At 43.3% G+C, this 23,552-nt stretch overlaps 1 protein-coding gene across 1 annotated transcript; it reads left to right on the plus strand.

The window, feature by feature from the left end:
• Positions 1–4,596: 4,596 nt before the first annotated feature.
• Positions 4,597–19,515, plus strand: CLDN2 (claudin 2). Its single transcript, XM_019717712.3, has 2 exons — positions 4,597–4,713; positions 16,635–19,515. The coding sequence occupies exon 2, from the start codon at positions 16,815–16,817 to the stop codon at positions 17,505–17,507; it is 693 nt and encodes a 230-aa protein (XP_019573271.1). The 5' UTR covers positions 4,597–4,713; positions 16,635–16,814; the 3' UTR covers positions 17,508–19,515.
• Positions 19,516–23,552: the final 4,037 nt, after the last annotated feature.

A 23,552-nucleotide genomic window follows, 5' to 3' on the forward strand; every position in this document is an offset into this window, starting at 1 on the left:
TATTATTTTACAGTTCTGTAGATCAGAAGTCCAGGTGGGTTCACCTGAGTTCACTGCTGAGGGTCTCACAAGGCTGAAGTCAAGTTGTTGGCTGAACTGGGATCTTATCCGAGCTCACTCAGAATGTTTAAAAAAAAGAAAAGAAAAAGTCCAGATTCTGCAAGTGGTAGGCCTGAGCTCCCCGGTGCCTTGCTGGCTGTCATCCAAACACCACTCTGTGCTCCTAGAGGCTGCCCACATCCCTTCTCATGTGGCCCCTTCCCTTTTTGATTCATCAATGACAAGTCAAGTACTTCTCACACTTCGGATCTCTCTGACTTCCTTTTCTGCCACTAGACAGAGAAAGCACTCAGCTTTGAAAAGACTCACATGAGTACATTAGGTCCACCTGGGTAATTTCTCTTTGCCAATTAAGTAACGTAATCATGGGGGTACCCCGATGAACATCATAAACACCCACTCTCAAAGGAGAAATTTATTGTACACAGGGGTGGGTCATTTGGGGTCATTCTTAGAATTCTGCCAAAACAGCTATTAAATAACCCCTTCTTCAACAACATTTCTTTGTGAGGCTGGATTTTCTTCATATGCTTTAACCAAAACAACATATTGTAACAGATTGAATGCAAGAGCAGATATGAGAATTTGGCTGCCTTTTATTCAGCCAGATATTAAGAGATTGGCAAAAATGCAATACAATGCCACTTTTCTTGATAATTTTTTGTTTGTTTTGGAAAAGGTATTTTTTTCATAATTATGTTATTTATTTTAAAATGCAATGTGTTTTTCATTGTGATTTAAATTTAAAAAATAGTTTTTAATTTATCAGTTTTCATTTCTAGTATGGTAACTATCAATAGACATAACCCATAAAAATGAAAGCCCTTCAGAATCTTTAATCAGTTTTGATGAATACCTTTTATTTATTTACTTTTAAATATACATACATGTCATTTTAATATTGTGTGAGGAAATGTGGAAAAGCACATAAAATTCATTTTTTGAATGTACAGTTCCATGAATTTTGACAAATAGTAGAGTTATGCAGCAAACATTACAGTCTCAACACCCAAAATAATTTCCTGTGCCAAGGCACTGTAGTCAACTCCTCTACCATCCCCAACCCCTGGTCTGTTCTCCATCCCAATAGCTTTGGCATTTCGAGGATGTCATGCAATTGGAATCACATAGTAGACAGCCTTTTAAATCTGGCTTCTTTCACTCTGCATAATACATTTGCGATTCATCTATGTAGTCCATTCCTCTTCATTGCTGAGCAGTGTTCCATCGGGCAGATGTGCTATACTTTATCCATTCACTAGTTGAAGGACATTGGCCTGTTTCCTAAATAACTTTTAAAAGTGTAAAGTGGTCCTGATACCACAAATTTTGAGAAATGATGGTAATGGAGATATCATGTTTACATGGGAAATTATTAGATGGATGAAATAGCTTTATTTTGGAGGTAGGATTGAAAAGATTTACACATCAAATGAGATGGGGAGTGGAGGGCCAAAGAAAGAGAAAAGAGTGAAATTAAGTCTAACTCTGAGGTTTCTGGTTTAAACAACTGGTTTTTGCAAACGAAGAAGATTGAAGAAGGATTAGTCTTAGTTCCAAAGGAATCAACGATATAATTTTGGACATGTTGAGTCTGAGATGCTTTTGATTTATCCAAATGGAGATGTCAGTATATAAGGGTGTGAATTTCAGAGCAGTCTGGGCTGAAAATGACAATTTGGAAGTCATCAGAGTGTACAGGGCAATTGAAACCATGAGAGATAAATGAGACTTCCAAGAGTGGGAATGCAGAGTAAGAAGGGAAGAAGGCCTAGGTCAGGCTCCTGAGAAACACCTATATTTAAGGATCTGGCTCAGGAGGAGCAGGCAATGAAAAAATATCCAGAGAGATAGGAGGACCATGAGGGGAGAGTTGTATCACAGAGGTCAAGAGAAGAAAATATTTCAAGAAGGGCAAAGTTATCGAGGGCATTGAATGCTGCAACAGAGAGAGGTCAAGGAAGTTAAGGACTGAAAAGCAGCCACTGGATTTGGTGACATGGGTGCCCTTTGTGACCTTCATGAGAACTTCTTGGTGGCGATGGAATACTCATACCTCGAATCCTCTCTCTGCCCTAGACCCTAAGTCCTTCTCCCATAGCCCTCTCACCCCTGCTCCTTGCCCCTAGGATCTCGCTTATTTCTCTTTCTAAACACTTTTCATAGCACCATCTCCTCCCTCTCCCTCAAGATCTTGCTTTATATAGACTTCTCTTAGATTTTCTTCCTCAAAGGCCTCTCCTGCTCTCTTCCCTAACCCATCTCTTCCCAGACCCTCATTTTCCTCCCTTTATTCTCCCACTGCTCACTCCTCTCCTTAAACAGATATTGCTTTTCTCAGACTGCTGTCCTTTCCTCCCTTCTTTCTGACCCCTCTCCATTCCCCCACCTACCCAGGCTCTGTGGATGTCGGCAAGGGTCTCAGCAGATTACTAAGGAGCTTCCCAGGTTCAACACTGAGGAGGAATAGTCTTTGGCATGATTCCACCAGGATCTGACAGTGCCAACCTGTAGGAAACACCGTGTTAGAACCTAGTCCTTGAGTGACTGCCAGTCTGGTAACCACATCCTGCCAACGCAGTACCCTCATCCGTCCTGGCACCTGCTCCTAAGATTCTGCCTTTTCCTATTCTAAATTGCAGAGAGTCACTGTGAGCTGATAATTCTATTTTGCACTCAGCTAGCATTTTTTACTTGTGAAAATGCTGTCGTATTCATTAGTCCAGCCATGGGAAGTCAGCTGGATGAAGCCTGGAGACAGAAGATGTGAAGACTTGCCCCAGTTCACACAGCTGGTTAGAGGGTTAGCCTGCAATGCTTCCCACTCCTTCAGTCTTGCTTGTTTTCATGCCTAAAGAATCCCCAGGTCTGAATTCAGACATGGCTTCCCTTTTAGCTTGTCCCAGCTTGCCAAGTGTTAGCACCCTGGGAGCACTGCCAGGGGTCAGTACCCAATTCGCACCTGCAAAACAGTTATGGGCCACGTTGGAAAGGACAATGATTTTTTATTTGCTTCATTGAATTCACATTAGGCAACGTTCTGCCTGTTTGCTTTGATATTACTTCAAAAATGGAGTAGAGCATAATGATTAAGAACCAAGCTTCAGAGACGGCCAGGTTTGGTGCCTACGCCTGGCTCTGCAGCATCTCAGTGAGACAATGTATAGAAAACCCTCAGCACACTGCCTGGCACCTAGAAAGTGTCCAATGAATAGTGGCCACTAGTCTTATCATTTTTACATAGGAATCCTTGGGAGGGAGTCAGCGAGGTACACTGGAAAGTTTATTCAACCCGACATCTGAAGACCTAGATTCCAGGTCTCACTATTACTGCCCAGCTGGGGATGCTGAGTAACTCACTCATTTCATTTCACTGGGCCTAGGCTTTCTCATCTGGAAATAGTAATAGCCGCCCTACTTTTCTAATATGTTGTTTTCGCCTTTAAAGTATGCATACTCTTTGCCTTCGCTATTCTATTCCTAGGAATTATCCATATTGTGTGTAAAGATTCTAAGTTATAATGGTGAAAAAAATGGAAATAACAAAAATGTCTATTAGTTATTGGTTTAATAGATTATATTTCTATATAATAGAATACAGTGCAGCCATAAGAGATGATCCAGATTCATTTTTTTAATTGACATGGAAATATGATCATGTCAGTGGACCATGTCAATATCATATCATTACATTATTTATAAATGATAGGTTACAGAATTGCAGGATATAATGTGATTCAATTTTGTAAAAATATTTCTACTCATGTCTCTACAGTACATCAAAATGTTAACAATGATTAACATTACACATTTTCTGAATTCTTTGCGATAGCATCTAGTATTTTTTTTTAATCAGTAAAAAAGGAAAGGTTTTTTTTTGTTTTTTTTTTTCCGTTTGGAGAGGAAACCCAGTCTCTGCACTCTACTCCACAGACCTCGTGGGAGACTGAAATGACACAGGTACTCCTGTGTGTGGTACAAAGGGGAGGCCTATGGTTACTATGGACATCTCAGTCCGACCTTGTAGGGACCTGCTGTTTGAACCCAACAGAGTCTGAACCTGTAATACACATTTGCCCTAGTACCTTGGGGTCAGCCTTAGGAGTGGCATAGGGCTGGGGGCTTTGCTGAAGAAGAAATATGGGTGGAACAGTCTGCGTGGCTTTAGGCAGTGCAGGGCTGCTTGGGCACCAGCTCACTGGGCTGTGTTTATGAGGCTTACTTCCTGCTGGGCTGGAAGGCCGCTAGCCAGGAACACCTCATGGGCATAAGAGACCCCCCTCCTCTCCCTATTCCCAAAGCTGAAATGTTCCGAATTCCTCCTTGGGCCAAACTGCTCTCCCCCAAGTCTTCTCCTGGGCTCACAGAGGTCACCACACAAAAGCCCAGCTGGAGTTTTTGACGGGAAAAACACAAACTTTGCCAAACTTTTTTTAAGTACCTCAATCTTCCATAGCCTCCAGGGGTTTAATTCTGATCTGTAATAAGTCTCTGACCTGAGGCTGAGATTTGCAGATGTATTTTGCAAAGCTGCTGCAAACAATTAGAAATCCTTTATCACCTCAGCCTGGGCCCCCTGCACCTTGTTCCCCTCCCTCAGGATCTTCTCCAGGGCCGTACATCTCCTCCAAGGCTTTCCAAAGGAACTGCTTCGTAAGTGTCTCAATTCTGATTTATTTGCTGCCTTTTAAACTCACTTAGGTGGGCTCTTGCTTCCTAGTTGCTGTCAATTTGGCCCATGGTCCAGCCAGGCTGGGCCACCTTGGGTTTCTGAGGGAAGGACACTGGAGGCAAAATTCAGGTAGGTCGGTAGTATTTGTTTTCTCAAGGCTACCACAAAGTTTCCAGTCTTTGAAACTACAGGACCAGAGGAAGCATTCTCCAAATCAGATCATAATCTCTGAATGGAGCTTTTGAGGGTAAAAGGACTGAGATCAAAAGGATGGGAGGAAAGGAACTACAGGTTACCCCTCTAACTAAGGGGCCTAAGGACGATCAGAAGGGGTGTTTCCTCACAGCCAGCTCCAGTGCCTTCCTTAGCATGAAGGCTCAGTGAGTCGGTAGAAGGAGGATTTTGTTTTTAATTTATTTTTTATTTATTAGTTTCATGTGTACAAAACACTGTAATAGTTAGACATTCATCATTTATACCCCTCACAATGTGATAACACCCCTCCCCCAATCTACTATCCCTCTGACATCGCACACAGCCATTACATTGCCACTGTCTTTATTCCTTATGCTGTACTCCGCTTCTTGTGAATATATACAATTATAGCTGACATTCATTATTATTCAGCTTCGGCTTCAGGTGTACCGCAGTGATCAGGCATCTACAGCATCCCTGAGGTGGTCTCCCTAACGAGACAAGTGTCCATCGGATACCCTACAAAATCTTTACAACATTATTGATTATATTCCCCAAATTGACTTTCGCATCCCCGTGGCAATCTTGTGGTTACCGATTGTGCTTTCTAATCCCCTCACCTTCTCCCTTGTCAAAACCCCTCCTACCATCTAAGAAGGAGGATTTTTGAGTGAAGTCATGAAGTCTCCCCTTCAAGCCCTTAAATAACTCCTCCACTGGTCTGCATGTCTGTCATTAGAAATTCCCCTTTGAAGGAAATCCTGTCATTTTGGACAACTTGGATGAAACTTGAGGGCATTCTGCCAAGTGAAATGAGTCAGAAAAAGACAAATACTATATAATCTCACTTATATGTGGAACATAAAACAAATCTGAGCTCATAGATACAGAGAAGAGATTGTTGTTTGCCAGCTGCAGGGGTGGGGTGGGGATGGGTGGATGAAACGGGTGAAGGGGGTCAAAAGGTACAAACTTCCAGTTACAAGATAAATAAATCCTGGGGTTGTAATATACCGCATGGTGACTATAGTTAATAATACTGTGTTGTATACTTGAAAGTTGCCAAGATAGTAGATCTTAAAAGTTCTCATCACAAGAAAAAAGGAAAAACTTGGGATTATATGGTGATGGATGTTAACTAGACTTATTATTGTGATCATTTCACAATACATACATATGTCAAATCATTGTGTTGTACACCTAAAACTAATGCAATGTTTTACGTGAATTATATATCAATAAAAACAAAAGAAATTCCTTCTTTGGACTGAGACATTATTCTCTTGAAGTGTCCTCTTTGAAACAGAGTTGGAACCAAAACATTAACAACATTTTAGTTGGGGAGAGTGTAGGTAATATCTGTTTCCTAAAGGCTGCCTTTCTGCATTTTCTAGCTTTCTAAAATGAGAGTGATTTACTTCGATGTTCAGGACAAAAAAAAAAACAACTCCTTTTTAAAGCAATTAGAAAAATCTCTCAATCCAGTTGTAGTTCCCCAAGCTGTCATCAATCAACTGATGTGAAGGAAAGGTGAACTGCTCCAAGGACAAACTTTCCAGAAAGTGAGGCTTCAAAGGAATGGCTTTGCCACTTACTGGAACCCTCAGAGGCTGGGTCTCAGATTCTTGTGAGGGGCTGGAAGGTCAACACATGGAGAAGTGAAGCTGACTGGCAGAAGAGAGCTGTAGTGGCCCCCATCACCCCCAGGACGCCACATGAGGTCCTTCCTTGAGTGTGTGAACCCCACCTGTCTTGCCCCACTCAGTCTTCTGAGGGTGCTCCCAAAGAAGGGGTTCTGTGCACAAGACTCTCAGACCAAAAAATCAGGGGGACTAGTAGGGCAAGAAGGGGTTAATTCAGAAGCTCCTGTCAGTCTTTATCCCCCTAATCGTCTCCTGCAGTTCTAATCTCCCCTCTAAGGCAGATTAGTTAAGGATCCTAAATGAAGCTTTCTTGCCCAGCTCTTGGACCATGGAGTGTGTTGGTCCTATGCCCAGAAGACAAATTCAGCTGGCAAGACCTAGAGTTCTCTGTTCCTCCAAAGCAGCCAGGGCTTGACTTCTAGGAGGATCCCTCAAAGAGATGAATTTCTTTCAGAGCTGCCTGCTTCTAATAATTGCTGTTCCATCTTATATATTTATCAGAGTGGCTCCTGTCCCCATTACCTTCTTTGAGACTCAAAACCTTAGAGATGAGCAAACTAGGGCTTGGAGAAGTTAGGGAACTTCCTCAACATGTTTCAGGCAGAACTGAGACACACAGATTTTGATGTGACGTTGACACTACCCTTTAGGTCACCAATATGCTTTGAATACAGTTAAGCATTTGTTGAGGACCTACTATCGGCCACGACCACACTGAGAGGCTGGTATCATCTCCATTTTACAGATGAGAAAACTAAAGTGTAAAGAATGGAAGTGACTATCCCAAGGCCACACAGCTGGAAAGTACAGAAGCAAAATCAAATTCTTTTCTGACTCCAGGTTCTTTTCCCACTCCCCCATACTGCCTGTCTTGAAAACGATTAGCCTTGGTTTCTTCCTTTTGATAAGAATATGCTAAAGCTATTAAATACATGGTGATGGAAAGAGTGGGTGGTGTCTCTGGGTGGTGAACACACAAAGTGATAGATAGATGAAGTGTTACAGAATTGTACACCTGAAATCTATGTAACTTTACTAACAATTGTCACCCCAATAAACTTTAATTAAAAAAAGAATATGCTAAAGCCAGCCCACACTAAAAGGAATTTCCAAGGTCATTTGATTCTCAGGCTGGAACTCTTTCTCTAAACCCTATACCATTCATCACACAAACCAAAACAGAATCTAGCCTGGCCTACCACCCAACCACTTGCTATGTTGCCCACCCCTACTTTCTTGACCCTGGCTGAAAGCTGACCCCATTGTGCCATTTCTCCCAATTGAATAAGCTCCAACAACTTGTTCTTCCTCCTGCCCAGCTATGCCAATTCAGACTCTCTAGAGATTACAAACCTCAGTGATGGCGTTTTTTTTTGTTGTTGTTGTTTTTTTTCTTTTAATCTGCCTTCCTCCTGCCCCAAACTACTTCCTTATGTACTCTTACTGAGTCAGGACTAGCTCTGGGGAGAAGCTCTCTTCTTGGGCACACTGTTGACACCCATGGGAAACTCAAGATGGGCTCTTCTGCCCCCATCCCAAGAAGGCTGGAGCAGGAGCTGCTCCTCTGGGAGGCGGAGGTCTTCTCCCCCAAAACCTCAAGGTACCTCATCAATTATCACTGAAAGCACAGATATAAATAGGGAGTACAAATTAAAAGTATTTCACCCAGCCTGGGTAGGAAGAGGGGTCCAAGGAAGGTTTCAAGGATAGGATGCGTCCTGAAGGATGACCAGCAATGACTGTATTTTGCAGTATAATGTGCTCCCATGGATACTGTGTGCCCACGTTTTTGGCCCAAACTTCCAGGCAAAAAAATATTTTGTTTTAAATACATGGAGGCTGAACAACATGTTACTAAATAATGAATGGGTCAACAATGAGATCAAGTAAGAAATCAAAAGATACTGCGAGAAAAACGAAAATGAAAACACAATGACACAAAATCTATGGGATGCAGTGAAAGCAGTCCTAAGAGGAAATTCATAGCAATGCAGGCCTATCTCAAGAAACAAGAAAAATCTCAAATCAGCAGATTGTCTTTACACCTCAGGGAACTGGAAAAAGAACAGCAAAATAAGCCCAAAGGGAGGACAAGGCATGAAATAATAAAGATCAAAGTGGAAATGAATGAACTAAAAACCAAAAAAACAAAACTAAAGATCAATGAAACCAAAAGCTGTTTTTTTTTAAATGAACAAAATCGACAAACCTGTAGCCAGACTCATTAAAAAAAAGAGAGAGAGCACCCAAATTAATAAAATCAGAAATGAAAGAGGAGAAGTGAGGACAGATACAACAGAAATAAAAAATAAATAAATAATTAAGAAAATATTATGAGCAACTATACGCCAACAAATTTGACATCCTGGAAGAAATGGATAATTTTCTAGAAGCATACAACCTTCCAAGGCTAACTCAGGAAGAAATGGAAAGTCTGAATAAGCTGATTACTACCAATTGAATCAGTAATCAAGAAGCTCCCAACAAACAAAAACCATGGACCAGATGGCTTTACAGGTGAATTTTACAAAACATTCGAAAAAGAATTATCACCTATTCTCCTCAAACTATTCAAAAAAATCCAGAAGGAGGGAGGGCTCTCAAACTCCCTGTATGAGGCCACTACCATCTTGATCCCCAAATCAGACAAAGACATTACAAAAAAAAGAAAACTACAGACCGAAATCCCTAATGAACATGGATGCAAAAATCCTCAGCAAAATATTAGCAAACAGAATTCAGCAATACATTTAAAAGATCATACACCACGATCAAGTGGGATTCATCCCTGTTATGCAAGGGTGGTTCAATATTTGCAAATCAATTAATGTGATTAACAAAATGAAAAATAAAAATCATATGGTCATATCAATAGATGCAGAAAAAGCATTTGACAAAATCCAACAGCCACTTATGATAAAAACTTTTAAGAAAGCAGAAATAGAGGTATCATATCTCAACATAATAAAGGTCATGTATGGTAAACACACAGCTAACATTATACTCAGTGGGGAAAAGCTAAAACCTTTCCCCTTAAGATCAGGAACAAGGCAAGGTTGCCCACTTTCTACACTTTTATTCAATATAGTTCTGGAAGTCCTAGCTACAGCAGTCAGACAAGCAAAAGAAATAAAAGGCATCCAAATTGGTAAGGAGGAAGTAAAATTGTCATTATATGCAGATGACACGATGCTATACACAGAGAACCCCAAAGACTCCACCAAAAAACTATTAAAACTGATAAATGAATTTAGTAAAGTAGCAGGATACAAAATTAATATTCAGAAATCAGTTGCATTTGTATACACCAATAATAGACTATCAGAAGGCGAAATTAAGAAAACACTCCCATTTACAATTACTTCAAAAACTATAAAATACTTAAAAATAAATTTAACCAAAGAAATAAAAGACCTGTACTCAGAAAATTATAAGACAATGGAAAGGGAAAGTAAAGAAGATACAAACAAATGGAAACACATACCATGCTCATGAATAGGAAGAATTAATATAGTTAAAATGTCCATACTGCCTAAGGCAATATATAGATTGAATGCAATTGCTATCAAACTACCAAGGACATTTTTCACAGAAATAGAACATATAATCATACATGAACTATAAAAGACCCTGTATAGCCAAAGCAATCTTGAGAAATAATAACAAAGTGGAAGGTATCATGATACCTGACATCAAATCATGCAACAAGGCTACAGCAATCAAAACAGCATGGTACTGGCATAGAAACAAACACATAGATCAATGGAACAGAATAGAGGGTCCAGAAGTGAATCCATGCCTATATGGTCATTTAATCTATGACAATGGAAGCAAAAATATACATTGGGGTAAAGGCAGTCTGTTTAATAAATGGTGCTGGGAAATCTGGACAGACACATGCAAAAAAAAATTAAGTTAGACCACTTCCTTACACCAGATACAAGAATAAATTCAAAATGGATTAAAGACTTAAATGTAAGATGTGAAACCATAAAACTCCAAGAAGAAAATACAGGAAGTAAATTTGCGGACATTACCCTTAGTAATACTTTTACTGATATTTCCCTTTGGGTAAGGGAAGTAAGAGAAAAAATAAACATATGGGACTACATCAAACTAAAAAGATTTTCACAGCAAAGGAAACCATCAATAAAATAAAAAGGGACCCTACTGAATGGGAGAAGATATTTGTCAATGATACATCTGATAAGGGGTTAATATCCAAAATTTATAAAAAACTTATTCAACTCAACACCAAAAAAACAAACAACCCAATTAAAAAATGGGCAGAGGTCATGAAGAGACATTTTCCTAAAGAAGACATACAGATGGCAAACAGACGTATGAAAAAATGTTCAACCTCACTAATCATTAGAGAAATGCAAATAAAAACCACAATGAGATACCATCTCACTCCAGTCAAAATGGCTATCATCAGTAAATCAATAAACAAATGCTGGCAAGGATGTGGAGAAAAGGGATCCCTCGTGCACTGCTGGTGGGATTGCATATTGGTGCAGTCACTATGGAAAGCAGTGTCGAGGTATCTCTAAAAACTGGAAATGGAACTACCTTATGACCCAGCAATTCCACTCTTAGATATCTATCCAGAGAAATCCAAAACACTAATTCAAAAACAAACAAAAAATTATGCACCCCTATGTTTATTGCAGCGCTATTCACAATAGCTGGGACATGGAAACAACTGAAATGCCCACCGGTAGATGACTGGATTAAGCAACCGTGGTACATTTATACAATGGAGTATTACGCAGCCATAAAGAAGAATGAAATCTTACCATTTGCAACAACATGGATGGACCTGGAGAACATTATGCTAAGTGAAATAAGTCCAACGGAGAAAGACAAATACAGTACGATCTCACTTATAGGTGGAGACTAAATAATAGAATAAATGAACAAACTAATCAGAAACAGTCTCAGAGACATAGAGGAAAAACTGAGGGTTGCTAGATGGGATGGGGGAGGGGATAAGGGAGAAGGTGAGGGGATTGGAAAGCACAATCGGTAACCATAAGATTGCCATGGGGATACGAAAGACAGTTTGAGAAATATAATCAACAATGTTGTAAAGATTTTATAGGGTATCCGATGGACACTTGTCTTATTAGGGAGACCACTTCAGGGATGCTGTAGATGCCTGACCTCTGCACTGTACACTTGAGGCTGGAACTGAATAATAATGAATGTCAACTATAATTATATATATATATATATATATATATATATATATATACACACACACACACACACACACACACACACACACACACACACACAGAGGATGTGGAGTGCAGCATAAGGAATAGAGTCAGTGGAACTGTAACAGCTATATACGATGTCAGAGGGGTAGTAGATTTGGGGGAGGGAGGTTATCACTTTGTGAGGGGTATAAATGTCTGACTATTACGTTGTTTTGTACACCTGAAACTAATAATAAAAAAAACTTTCGTTTTAATTTTTTAACTCAAATTTTTATTTGTTTACATTTAGATACTTGTTTTTTGTATTATAGAGGAATTTTAGCATTTATTTTTTTTAACATATTATGTTACAAGAAATTTTATGTGACACATAATTACAAAACACAGGAACAGATACAAGGTACAAACAATTTTATGTACCGGTAACAAATTTATGATATTTATACATCATAGAAGGCCAAGAACTCTTCATTGTTGCAAATTCATCATAAGTTCAACAAAACTGTCATAGTATTCCAGGCTATTATTTTGCATATGGATATCGTTATTGATTTTTAGAGTTACATTTTTAACTCATAAACATAAATAAAAGAATTAAAAACATTTATATAGACACGGAATTAGTACTACTCATGTATAATTCACATCCTTATTTTTCCCTCACAAATTTGGGCAAAAAAAGTGTGCATTATACATGGCTAAATATGGTAGTCAAGCAAATGGTGGATGGTAGAGTAGCATGCTTAAGGCATAGAGACAGAGAGAAAGGGAAATTCAGAGAAGTACATGTGTTCAGGTATGGCTGGATTGTGTGTGTGCATGCACACGCACATGAGTTTATTTGGTTGGAGGCTGGGAAGAAAAGAAGGAGTTAGACAATTGATGGCTTTCCTGACAGCAATTAAGAGGTCCTGAAGTTTTTGAAGCATTGCAAAGAGGTGGGGTGGCACTTGTGATTTCATTTCCATTTTATAAAGATCCTTAACTACTGGATGGATAATTGATTTCAGGGTCAGGGCAGAAGTGGAACTGGAGAGATCAACTTGAGGTGCTTATGAGATTTCCAAATAGACAAGAGACAATAGTTGCATGTAGTTTGAACTAAAATTTAGGCAATGGAGATGGGAAAAAGTGTATTTATTCAGAATATATCTTACCAGTAGATCTGATAGAACTTCATAATTGACTACATGTCAAGAAGAGGTGAGGCATCAAGGATGACTGGCTTGGGTTACTGGATTAGTGATGGTTCCATTGAAATAGGGAAGACTGTGTGAGGAATAGTTTGGGGGTAGAGAGAGAGAAGAGGGCAGATGATTTCAGCTTTGCGAATGTTGAGTTTGAGGTGACATTAAAGCATTCAGGTGGGGTCATGCCAAGTGCAGTTGAGTGTACAAATGTTGAATTCAGGAGAGAGATCTGTGCCAGAGATATGGATTCAGGAGTCATTGCCATGGAGACAAGGTGGATGAGATTTCCCAGAGATAATGTAAAGAATAAAAAATCTAGAAGTCTGGATGAAAACCTGGATGGAATAGTCAGATTTATAGAGTGAGAAGAAGAGGAACTTATAAAGCAGACCTAAGAGAATCATTTTGAGAAGCAGGGAAAACTGGGGGTAGTGTTTTATGAAAACAGAAAACAAGGGAGAAGACAGTTTTATGAAGGAGAGGGACAAGGTGAGATGACAGAGATACGACCCTTGGATTTTGAACAAGAAAATTGTTTCTGACCCCATTGAGACTATTTTTAGTGGAGGGCTAATGGCAGAAGCAAGACTTCAGAGGGTTGAGCAGTGAGTCGGAGGGGGGAAAAGAAGAGACCTCAATATGAAATGGCTTGTTTAAGAATCTTGGCTGCAAAGAGCATGCTGTGGATAGGGTAATAGCTGCAGAGAGAGGAGGGTAGCTCAAAAAGAGTGATAAGTATTTAAAGTAGTCACTCAGAGATACTCAGCTGGGGGAAGTAGATGGACTAACAAGTAACCATGAAAGCCCCACTGAGATGCACAGTCATGAGTGGGCGAGGTAGAATTGTGCCCCATTTAGCAATAAGAAAACTAATACCTGGGAAGGACTTCTGCAGCATCACAGCTGGTAAGTGACAGAGGTGACATTCAAACTAGATTTTCCTTCCCACTCCTATCAAATGTTTATTGGCCTTGCTCCGCACAGCTTTGCATCAATATTGGCACTGTCATATCCATCACTGATGAGTACTATTGACTATCAACCTTGTGCCCAATGCTGCAGAGGCACAATAGAAGTTTAATATACGGTTTCCTCCCTCAAATTGTTTAGAATTTGGTTGAAGAGACAAAATATTCAACAATTGTATATAAATATAAAATGGTGAAACTTTGTCTGTTTCTCTCTCTGTCTCTTTTTCTCTGTATCTCTCTCTGTCTCTCTGTTTCCATCTCTCCATCACTGTCTTCGTGTTTCTTGCTCTCGCTCTCCATTTCCCTTCTTCTTCCTCTGATTCCCTCTCTCAATCTCCTTTCCCAACACCAGGCAGCTCAGGTCCCTTACACTGAGATGTCATCGACTCATTGAAAAAGTCTATATTTTATATCCTTCAAACCTCTTTACTACGTTTATTCCTTCATTAAGAAGACGTTTGTGAACACTGGCTCTGGGTAATGCACTGTGTAAGACACTTGAGATACAGAGATGAATAAGATAAAGCCTTTGGTTTCAAGTAGCTCACAGATTAATGGGGAAGAATGAGGATTTAAACAGGAAATGTAAACAGTTTCCTCATCTGTACAATAGGGATTTGGGTACCACAAAGTGTTATTGGAACATTAAATGCATTAACATGTGTGAAGTGCTTACAATGGTCACATAGGAAACACTACATAATGTTACTATTCTTCTTATTACTTTGATGGAGGTAAGTACACACAAGATACTGTAAGAACATAGAGGAGGGGCACTTCAGGCTAAAGTAAGAGACATCTGAGCTGAGTCCTAAAGGATGAGAAGGCACTAAACAGGGGGAGAAAAATGCCAGGCATTCTGCACAGGAGGAACAGCCTGTACTCAGGTTTGTAAGAAAAGCCAACACGGTCTGACTGAGGAACTGAAAGTAATTTAGTTCAGCAAGAGTATAGAGTATGAGGAGGGGAATAGCGAGAGATGAAGCTTGAGAGGTCATAGAGTACAAGCAAGTTTGGACTTTATTCTTTAGCTGGTGGGGAGCCACTGGAATGTTTTATGTAGAGTAGTGACTTGATCAGATGAATGTGTTGAAAGATCACCTTAGCAACAGCATGGAGAATGACTCGGAGGAGGCAAGACTGGAATGAAGACCAGTTAGCAAGTCGTTGCTATAGTCCAGGGGAGAGAGGATGATGACGCTCTGAACTGAGAAAGTAGCAGTAGGGATAGAACGAAAGGTACCATAGATTTGAGGTATAGACAAGAGGTAGAATTGGTGAGACAGTGACCATAAAGGGTGAGGGATAAGCATGAAAGAGGTGTCAAAAATCACTCCCAGGATTTTGGTCCAGTGCAAGAAGATGGATAGAGATATCATTCCGTGACCGTAGGGAACCCAGGGAAGAACTGCGTGGGGAGGAGTGCAACAGGAGAGGTGATGATTCTCTTTTAAATACAACGAATTTGAGGTTCCTATGAGATTTCCAAGTGGGCATTTTAAATGGATAATTGTTCTGGAAGTCTTGAAGCTCAGGAGGAAGGTCTATGCTGGAAATGTAGATTTGAGAATGCCAGTGGATGGGTGTGAGATTAAGTCATGGGGTGGATAAGTGTGTTCAGAGACCAGAATGTTGACTGAGAAAAGGATAGACTTCTGAGGGATATTCACATTGAAGAGATTGGTAGGGAAAGAGAAATTTTGGAGAAGGCTAAAAATGGAATAGCCAGATTGTGGTGGGTTGAAAGTTAGTGGGCTGGAGAGGGGATATGCCCTTGAACCTTAGTGTTTTGAACCTTGGCAAGAGTAGGGGTCCTTGAACACTGCAAAATCCTGGACAACTCTGAAATTCCAAAAGATTGGCTTAGATACTTGGGCTTTACTAAGCCAAGAACCGCTTCCCTTTCCTCTGTCCTCCCAGTGAATTTCCAGGCTCCTTCTTCCAGGCCCTGGAAGAGTCTCTGCTCCAGAGTTCTCCCACGTCATGTGAGAGGCCTAGGGATGGCGGGGGGCATCTATTAGGAGAGCAGATGGGAAACGTCTGCATGTGTTATACATGCAGGAGGCCTTAGGCTAGCCTATGGAGGGGAATTTGGGTAGGTCCGGGAGGATGTGAACCTCAGGCTGTAGACAGAAGACTCTGTTGCCTGCCCCAACCTGCCCTGGAGTAAATTTTCACCATGGGTTGGATGACCCAGGGCTAAATCGTTGCCTTCTACCCCCTTGAAGATTCAAGAGGCTTCTAATAACCTGGAGCCCAAGGCTACATCCTAAGACCTCTTCCTCCTGATCCAGTCTCCTGGAGTTTGGCCTCAGTCTGCAATTGAGGGGCCCTCTGGCATTATTGCTGGGCAATGTGTTAAACAGCAGGCCTTGGAGACAGAACCGTGCCAGCCAACAGCCTGATCTGGAGTTAACAGCCACTACAACTGCCACTGCCGTACCACCTTCTGGGAAAGCAGCTGCCTGTCTGGCGCCCGCTTTTGTCTGGCTGCCAGCCGAAGGCATGTGCCTACGCAGGAGGTGATGACATTTTGGCTTCACTTTCAAAGTTTTTTTTTTTTTCCTTTCTCATGTGTTATTTCTAAAGATAACAAAGGTCAAAAGGCACCCAGCATTTTCTGGTTTCTCATAAGCTTCTGGTCAATATTTAATCTAGTTTATGGATTTTTTTTTTAGGTCTTCTAGATGCCTTCTTGAGCCTGCTTGTGGCCACCCACACACTTGTAAGGAGGAGAGAAGTTGGCCTCTCGGTGACACTCTGAAATGAGGGAATAGAGGACGGGATCCAAGGAGCAAGAGCTGCAGCCTAAAGACGACAGAACAGGCCCTGAAGACACTTCTACTGAGAGGTCTGTCATGGCCTCTCTTGGCCTCCAAGTTATAGGCTACATTCTGGGCCTTCTGGGGCTGTTGGGCACCCTAGTTGCCATGCTGCTCCCCAGCTGGCGAACCAGTTCTTACGTTGGTGCCAGTATTGTGACAGCAGTCGGCTTCTCCAAGGGCCTCTGGATGGAGTGTGCCACACATAGCACAGGCATCACCCAGTGTGACATCTACAGCACGCTTCTAGGTCTGCCCGCTGACATCCAGGCTGCCCAAGCCATGATGGTGACATCCAGTGCAATCTCCTCGTTGGCCTGCATTGTCTCTGTGGTGGGCATGAGATGCACAGTCTTCTGCCAAGACTCCCAAGCCAAGGACAGAGTGGCAGTAGTGGGTGGAGTCTTCTTCATCCTTGGTGGTCTCCTGGGCTTCATCCCTGTTGCCTGGAATCTTCATGGGATCCTGCGGGACTTCTACTCCCCACTGGTGCCTGACAGCATGAAATTTGAGATCGGAGAGGCTCTTTACTTGGGCATTATTTCCTCCCTGTTCTCCCTCGTTGCTGGAATCATCCTCTGCTTTTCCTGCGCACCCGAGGGAAATCGCTCCAACTACTATGATGCCTACCAGGCCCAGCCCCTCGCCACTAGGAGCTCTCCAAGACCTGATCAACCAGCCAAAGTCAAGAATGAGTTTAACTCCTACAGCCTGACAGGGTATGTGTGAAGAATGAGGGGCCAGAAACGGGGGGTGGCTGGGTCTGTGAAAACCAGTGGACAGCCCCCCCTGCCCCCCAACCCCCCGCCAGGGCCACAGGTGAGGGACATTGCCACTGGATCGAGTCAGAAGGTGCTGCTGAGGATAGACTGATTTGGGCCACTGTATCAAGAGAAGGCAGAAATGGGAGCTGGTGTGACAGCAAACAGGTTGAATTGTCAAGATGCTTGCCAAGCCAGCCTTCCTGTTTCCTTCACCTTGGTTCAACACCCCACACACTGAGTTCTCCAACTCTCAACTCCAAACCCACCTTCCTACTCTAAGCCAGACCCTACAGGCTCCCTTCTGCCCGTTGGTTTACCTGGGAATCCATCCATAAACTCACTTATTACATCCTATTGACTGATGCTTTCTATGATCAAAGACCCTCCCTCTGACTGAGGTTGGCTCTTAGCTCACTGCTGGAGGATGGGGGAAGGAGGAGTAGTGGCTTTTATGAAAATGGCTCTAACCTCCTTCTCAAACCACCCTCCAAAGAAATGGATTGGCCAATAATGGGCTCTGGAGCTTCCGTCTCACTCTTGTTATGTCTCCAAGTGTCCAAACTGGTTTGTGCATGAATGGAAATAGAACCATCCCACTTGTACCGAGGGTACAGAGAGCAACTGGATGCAGGATGCGAGAAAGGGAAGGTAGCTGAGGACCCAAAAAGACCAGAACCACTGCCTAGGGCATTTCCCAGAATTCCCTCGCACTTGCAGGTTGGGGATCTAGCCCACAACTAGAGGAAAGCACAAGGAAAGAAGATATGGTGGAAAGCTCCAGGCAGCAGCAGACTGTCTCCACTGAGGAAGTGCCTCAGAAGCTGCAGCCCCACCTTTCACTGAAGCTCCTGCCTCCCTCTGGGGTATCTGACCTGGCCTCCTGCTAAACAACAAGGCTAAGGGCCCTACACGATTGTTTCCTTAGGAATGGGAAACTGATTTTTCTAGAAACAGCCCTTAGCTGGGGGATGACAGTGTGGGAGCTGTGGAGGACTGTGACAATACCACTCCTAGATGCTGCCCAAGAGAAAAGAACTGTGGCACGTAAGAAGCTGGGTGGACATGTGTGGTGGCTCCAGTAGGTATTTCTGTTGGGCCAGAGAGAGGCAGCTCCCTTCCCCACCACAGAGAGTCTTCAAGCCTAATAGCAAATCAGCCCAAAGGCTGAGATCGGACCCTGGGGTCCGGCCATAGAACACAACAGAGACTCTGACAGACTGTGGCACCAGGTGGGCCTCCTGTCACCCTTCATACTCCTCCCATCACCCTTCACCAGAAATTCCAGTTGCTAGAAGTCATCCAAGGACTTCAGCATAGAATAATCAAGCCCAAGGTGGTACGGCCCTGATTCGAGTGATAGATGAGCTGCTGCCTGGGATTTCAGACGAGGTCGGAGAGTATAGAGAATAGTTCCCAGGCAGACAGCTCCAAGGCCTGAAAATGTTCCATTTCCCCTGGTGTGGGGGTGGGGGAAGTCATAAACAAACCAAAGGCATTTTCCCTCATCAGCCTAAGCATGAGCAACTTCTGACAACGTCCAGTACACCTCCCCAAACCTCAGTGCCAGCACAAGGGGCCCATTCGTTGCATCTACATGCCTTGCACATTTCCACTTCCTCGCCTGATTAAGCTGTTCTCCCAAGCTGGAAGGCCCGTTCCCCTTTCCCAAGTCTTCCTCACGCTTGAACAACGTGCTCAGCACTACCTCCTTCACTGAGCCTCCTCTGACCACTCCGTCCCTCTCCTACCCCTCCCTCAATGTACAAATCACTTCTTCGATGCTTATCATTCATAATTTTTGATGCATAGTTATATTTTCATGTGTTTATATCTGATTTCACAAGTACATTGTAAACTTTTGGAGGGTAGGGGCCATATCTTAGACCTCTATGTATCCTCCAGACTTACAGATAAAGACTATGCGGAAGAGTGCTGGGAACACAGTAGATGATCAATAAACACTTGTTGATTGACTAACTGTTTTATTCGTTAAAAGGGGCCCAGACAAGACAAGTGTGATGGAGAGAACTGGGCTAAGGAAAGGGTAGCATGGAAAATGGCCTTTCTTCCCACTGGGTGGATTTAAAGTGATAGACTTTTCTGAAGATATTAAGAAAGCAAGATACCCCTCCTCCCCAGGGAAACTTTTACCTTTTCATCTTGCCCAGGGTTCCTCCCTTTTCACAATTCTTTCATTTTAGTTAGTAACTAAATTTGTTATGTATTTACTCCTTTCATTTTCTGAATCCTCATTGCAAGGAAGGTGAAAGAGATCTGACTATCTCCATTTGGCAGATGGGGAAACTAAGGCCCACATAACCAAATAGATTTTCCCAGAGCCACACAGCTGGTGTTAGTGTCCCAGTCTCCTGACTCCCCGAATAGGACTCTGCTGATACAAATATTCACAGCCAATAGGAAGAGGCTGTCAGAGGTCCCCAAGCTGCCTAAGGAAAACAACATATGGCCAACAAGGTAACACTGGGGACACAGAGGCTCTCCTGGCTGCCTGTGAGGGGGATCAGGGAGAGCAGGACCGATTCACTGAGTATGCCACCTGGAACTGCCCCACCTGTCATGCTGGCCACTTGGCCAGCCTGGACCCAGCTAACTGTCCCCACAGGGGAGAGGCCAAGCTTACATTTGAAGAAGTCACAACACCTCAGTTCCAATTCCCCTAACTATGGAGGTGTGGGAGTTTGGGAGGCCAATGAGTGGGTCCTGTTCTCACCTCCTTTGGAACTAACAAAGCCTAATTCATAAAGATGTTAACTGTGGCAACACTGATGATAATGGAGCCCTACAAGAGTCGGCTTACCCAGTCCCCGGACCTAGTGGGCCCCAGCACACAGGAGCCTGTTACAACAGGCACTACTGCCATTGCCCTCCCAAAGTGAGCCTTCTTTGGTGCAGAGGCTAGGACCCCGGCATCCAAGCCCATTTGGAAAGAATGGCAGCAGGCAGGAATAAGGGTGCAGAGAGAGGGCTCTCTGAACAGAAGTTTAATAAGAGACCACGTCTCTGGTCTGGCACCAGGAACCCAAGTACCCTTGATGGGAGGGGGGGCACTGGAGGTTGGAAGATGGGGCTGCCTTGCTGACTCTGCTCTGCTGAGTGGGCAGCAGTCTGGTATGGGATTCAACGATCCACCACCTGGCAACCAAAGCACTTTCAGATCTACCAATTTCATTGTGTGCTCCAAATACCCCAACGGAATGGGTCTTTTACAGGAAACAAAACGGAGGCTCAGAGAGGTAAGTTTCCTGAAATCAGAGTGTCAGAGTCTGAATAAGCTTGGAAATCCTTCCCACAGCAATATAGGTCTGTGATTCTGCTCAGAAGGTGTAAGAGTGCCTGTTGCTCTTCAGATTCCTGCAGCCCTCCTTTCCCATCTGCTACTGGACTCTAAGGGCCTTTGAGGGAAACAGGGCACAGAGCTTCCCTTCATTTTAGGATGAGGATGGCCTGGGAGGTCCTCCTTCCTTTTAATCTGGGAAGAATCTATGGAAGGGGTTAGAAGTTCAACCTCAACTAGAAAAACCGGGGTAGACTTGACAAAGAGCAACTGGCTGATCAAGAAAAGCCTTTGACTGGTTTTCCCTGTGGCTCATTGAGCAAGAAAAACCTTGATCTAGACAATTTCCTAGAAATTTCCTTGAGTCTGGGTCCACGTTAAACTGGGTTCCATTGCCTTCCATCATAAAGTAATTTAGATTAGCCATAGAGCAAAGGGATGGTGAAGGCCATTGGGTTCATGCTCCAGCCTCACGGCTATGAACCTTGCACAAGTAGATGTTTCTGCCTCCCTCATTCCTCTGATAATAGAGTGACTCATGTTTTCTCCTTCTTGTGGCCCTAGTGACCCACTATGATGCCATCATTAATGGGGAGGTGGAGGCTGAAACTGGCTTCCTGGTGGAAAGGCAAGTTTCAGAGATACCTTAATCCAACCAGTTAAACAGCCATTCCAGCAGCTCTCTAGCCAGCCAGCCCACACTAACTGCACTCTGAGTCTGTGTCAGGAAATGTGGTAAAGGCTTTGAGGGCTACGAGGGTGAACCAGGATAGTTTTTGCCTTGCAGGAACTGACAGCTGATCTAGGGAAGATATGACATGCACACCTAAGTGTGGTCCAAGGCACACTATAGTTTATCCTGTGAGAGGGGGGAAGTGCCATAAGATAGGGGTGTCAGGGGGCTAGTTCAAAAATACGTGTAAGTCGCCTCAAATCCCAATCCATACAAAACGAGGCTCTGGCACTGCTTGAGCTTCTGGGGGAAGGATGATCGAAAGAAACTGCTTCCTCCAGTGGAAAGACAATGGAAAATTGAGAAATAGGGTGGGTGAGAGCAATACTGAGGAGGGGACAGGGAGACACTGCTCAGCTAACCCAGAACACCTCTGAATGTGCCCCACAGGACCCATAAATGGCTCTAATGGAGACAGTGACCCTGATGCTCAGCCTCTTCGCCCTCATCCCCTTCTCTGGGGCATGTCTCCAGAAATTGCTGGGGGCCGCAGACAGTGCCCATCCGGGTAACCTGGGGCCTTCTGGTTCTGGACTAGAGCAGAAACACATATGTGGGAGAAGGTGCCCAGTGCTAAAGGAAGGCAAATGAGGCCTTGCAGGGTTAAGTGTTCCCTCCCACTCAGCCCTGGGCCCATAGACAGGGGATCCTTTCATGCCTCCAGCCGCCCACTCTGGGACATGGAGGCCCCAGGCTGGGAAGTGCTTGTGCTTGTCCTCAGCTGGCTGAAGCCTGGCCTTCACCCAGCCTGGTCTCCCTGCGCAAGCGGCTCCTAGCTTTGATGAGAAATTCTGTTATCTCAACAGGAGGGGGAAAGCCTCAAACAAGAAGTCCAGCAGGTTATCTCTCTTTTGCCCCAAGTGGTGGCTTACTATGCACTGTGATGTGATCACTGATAAAATATTAACAGGCTGTTTGTTATCAGGCACAGCAATACAGAAGCTAATGTGACCACCGCTGCCTGCTTCCCCCCCCCCCCCCGCCACACACACACAAAACCTGCCACTTTCCTAGGAATTGCAGCTCAGGAATTCCTAGTTAAGTCTTGCCTACTATTCCATGTTCTGGGCCTCATTTCTCCACAAGGCAAGCAGGAGCATCTTAGGGCTTGACAAAGCAGAAAGTCACCACGCAAGGGCAAACCATCAGGTCCTGCTTTCCTGTCATCCATGAAGTCCCATTCCTCCAGAATGGCACCCTTACCACTTCATAAGTCACTTCCTAGGAGGGCTTTGAAGAACTTTCTATTTGAAAACATGGCCTTGTGGTGATAACATTGAGAAAACTCACAAGCTTTCAGATATTGGAAAGTACAATGGGATGTAGAACTAGATGCCAAATGAGTACGAGTCTGTAGCAGGCGGCCCAGCATTTCAGTGGTAGCTCCTTTTCTCCAATAGCACTTTGGAGTCTGTGATATTTTGACCAAGTGCTGTGTGGGTTGCTCAGGACAAAGGCCAGCCACACCAAAGGTACAAAGAGAAGATGCTCTTTGCAGCCTTTCACTAGGAGGTATTTCTGGGATTACCCAATGGGGTGCAAAAGGGTGGGTCAGCATCTCCCACAAAAGATACCTGATGATACTGTGAATACCTTACCCCCTTGGTTTAAAGGCACTGACTGTCTTCATTAAAAAGCAAGTGTATTTTATGGGACAGAAAACGCATTCAGCCAAAGATTGGCCATCAACACCAGGATTTCAACTAGTTTCTTGCTTTCGCCCTAAAAAGAGCCAGAATGCGAAGATGAGTTCAATGATTTTTAAAAAACAGAACACTGATTCAGAGACAATGGCCACTGGAATTTCGGGCAGCAGGGGACTTCCTTGAGTAACGTATGCACCCTTCAACTAAATGATTCAACAGCTTCAGAAACGGAGACGAAGTAGAAACCAAGAAAAAGGCAGACGACATGAGAAAGGTGGTGCCATCTTCCCCTTGGCAATTTGAGGCAGCTCAGGTGGTTAATTTTACTCCTCTGAG

Source organism: Rhinolophus sinicus, chromosome 18 (assembly GCF_057876585.1).
Source record: "Rhinolophus sinicus isolate RSI-liver-muscle chromosome 18, RSI-T2T, whole genome shotgun sequence".
Classification (NCBI taxonomy): Eukaryota; Metazoa; Chordata; class Mammalia; order Chiroptera; family Rhinolophidae; genus Rhinolophus; species Rhinolophus sinicus.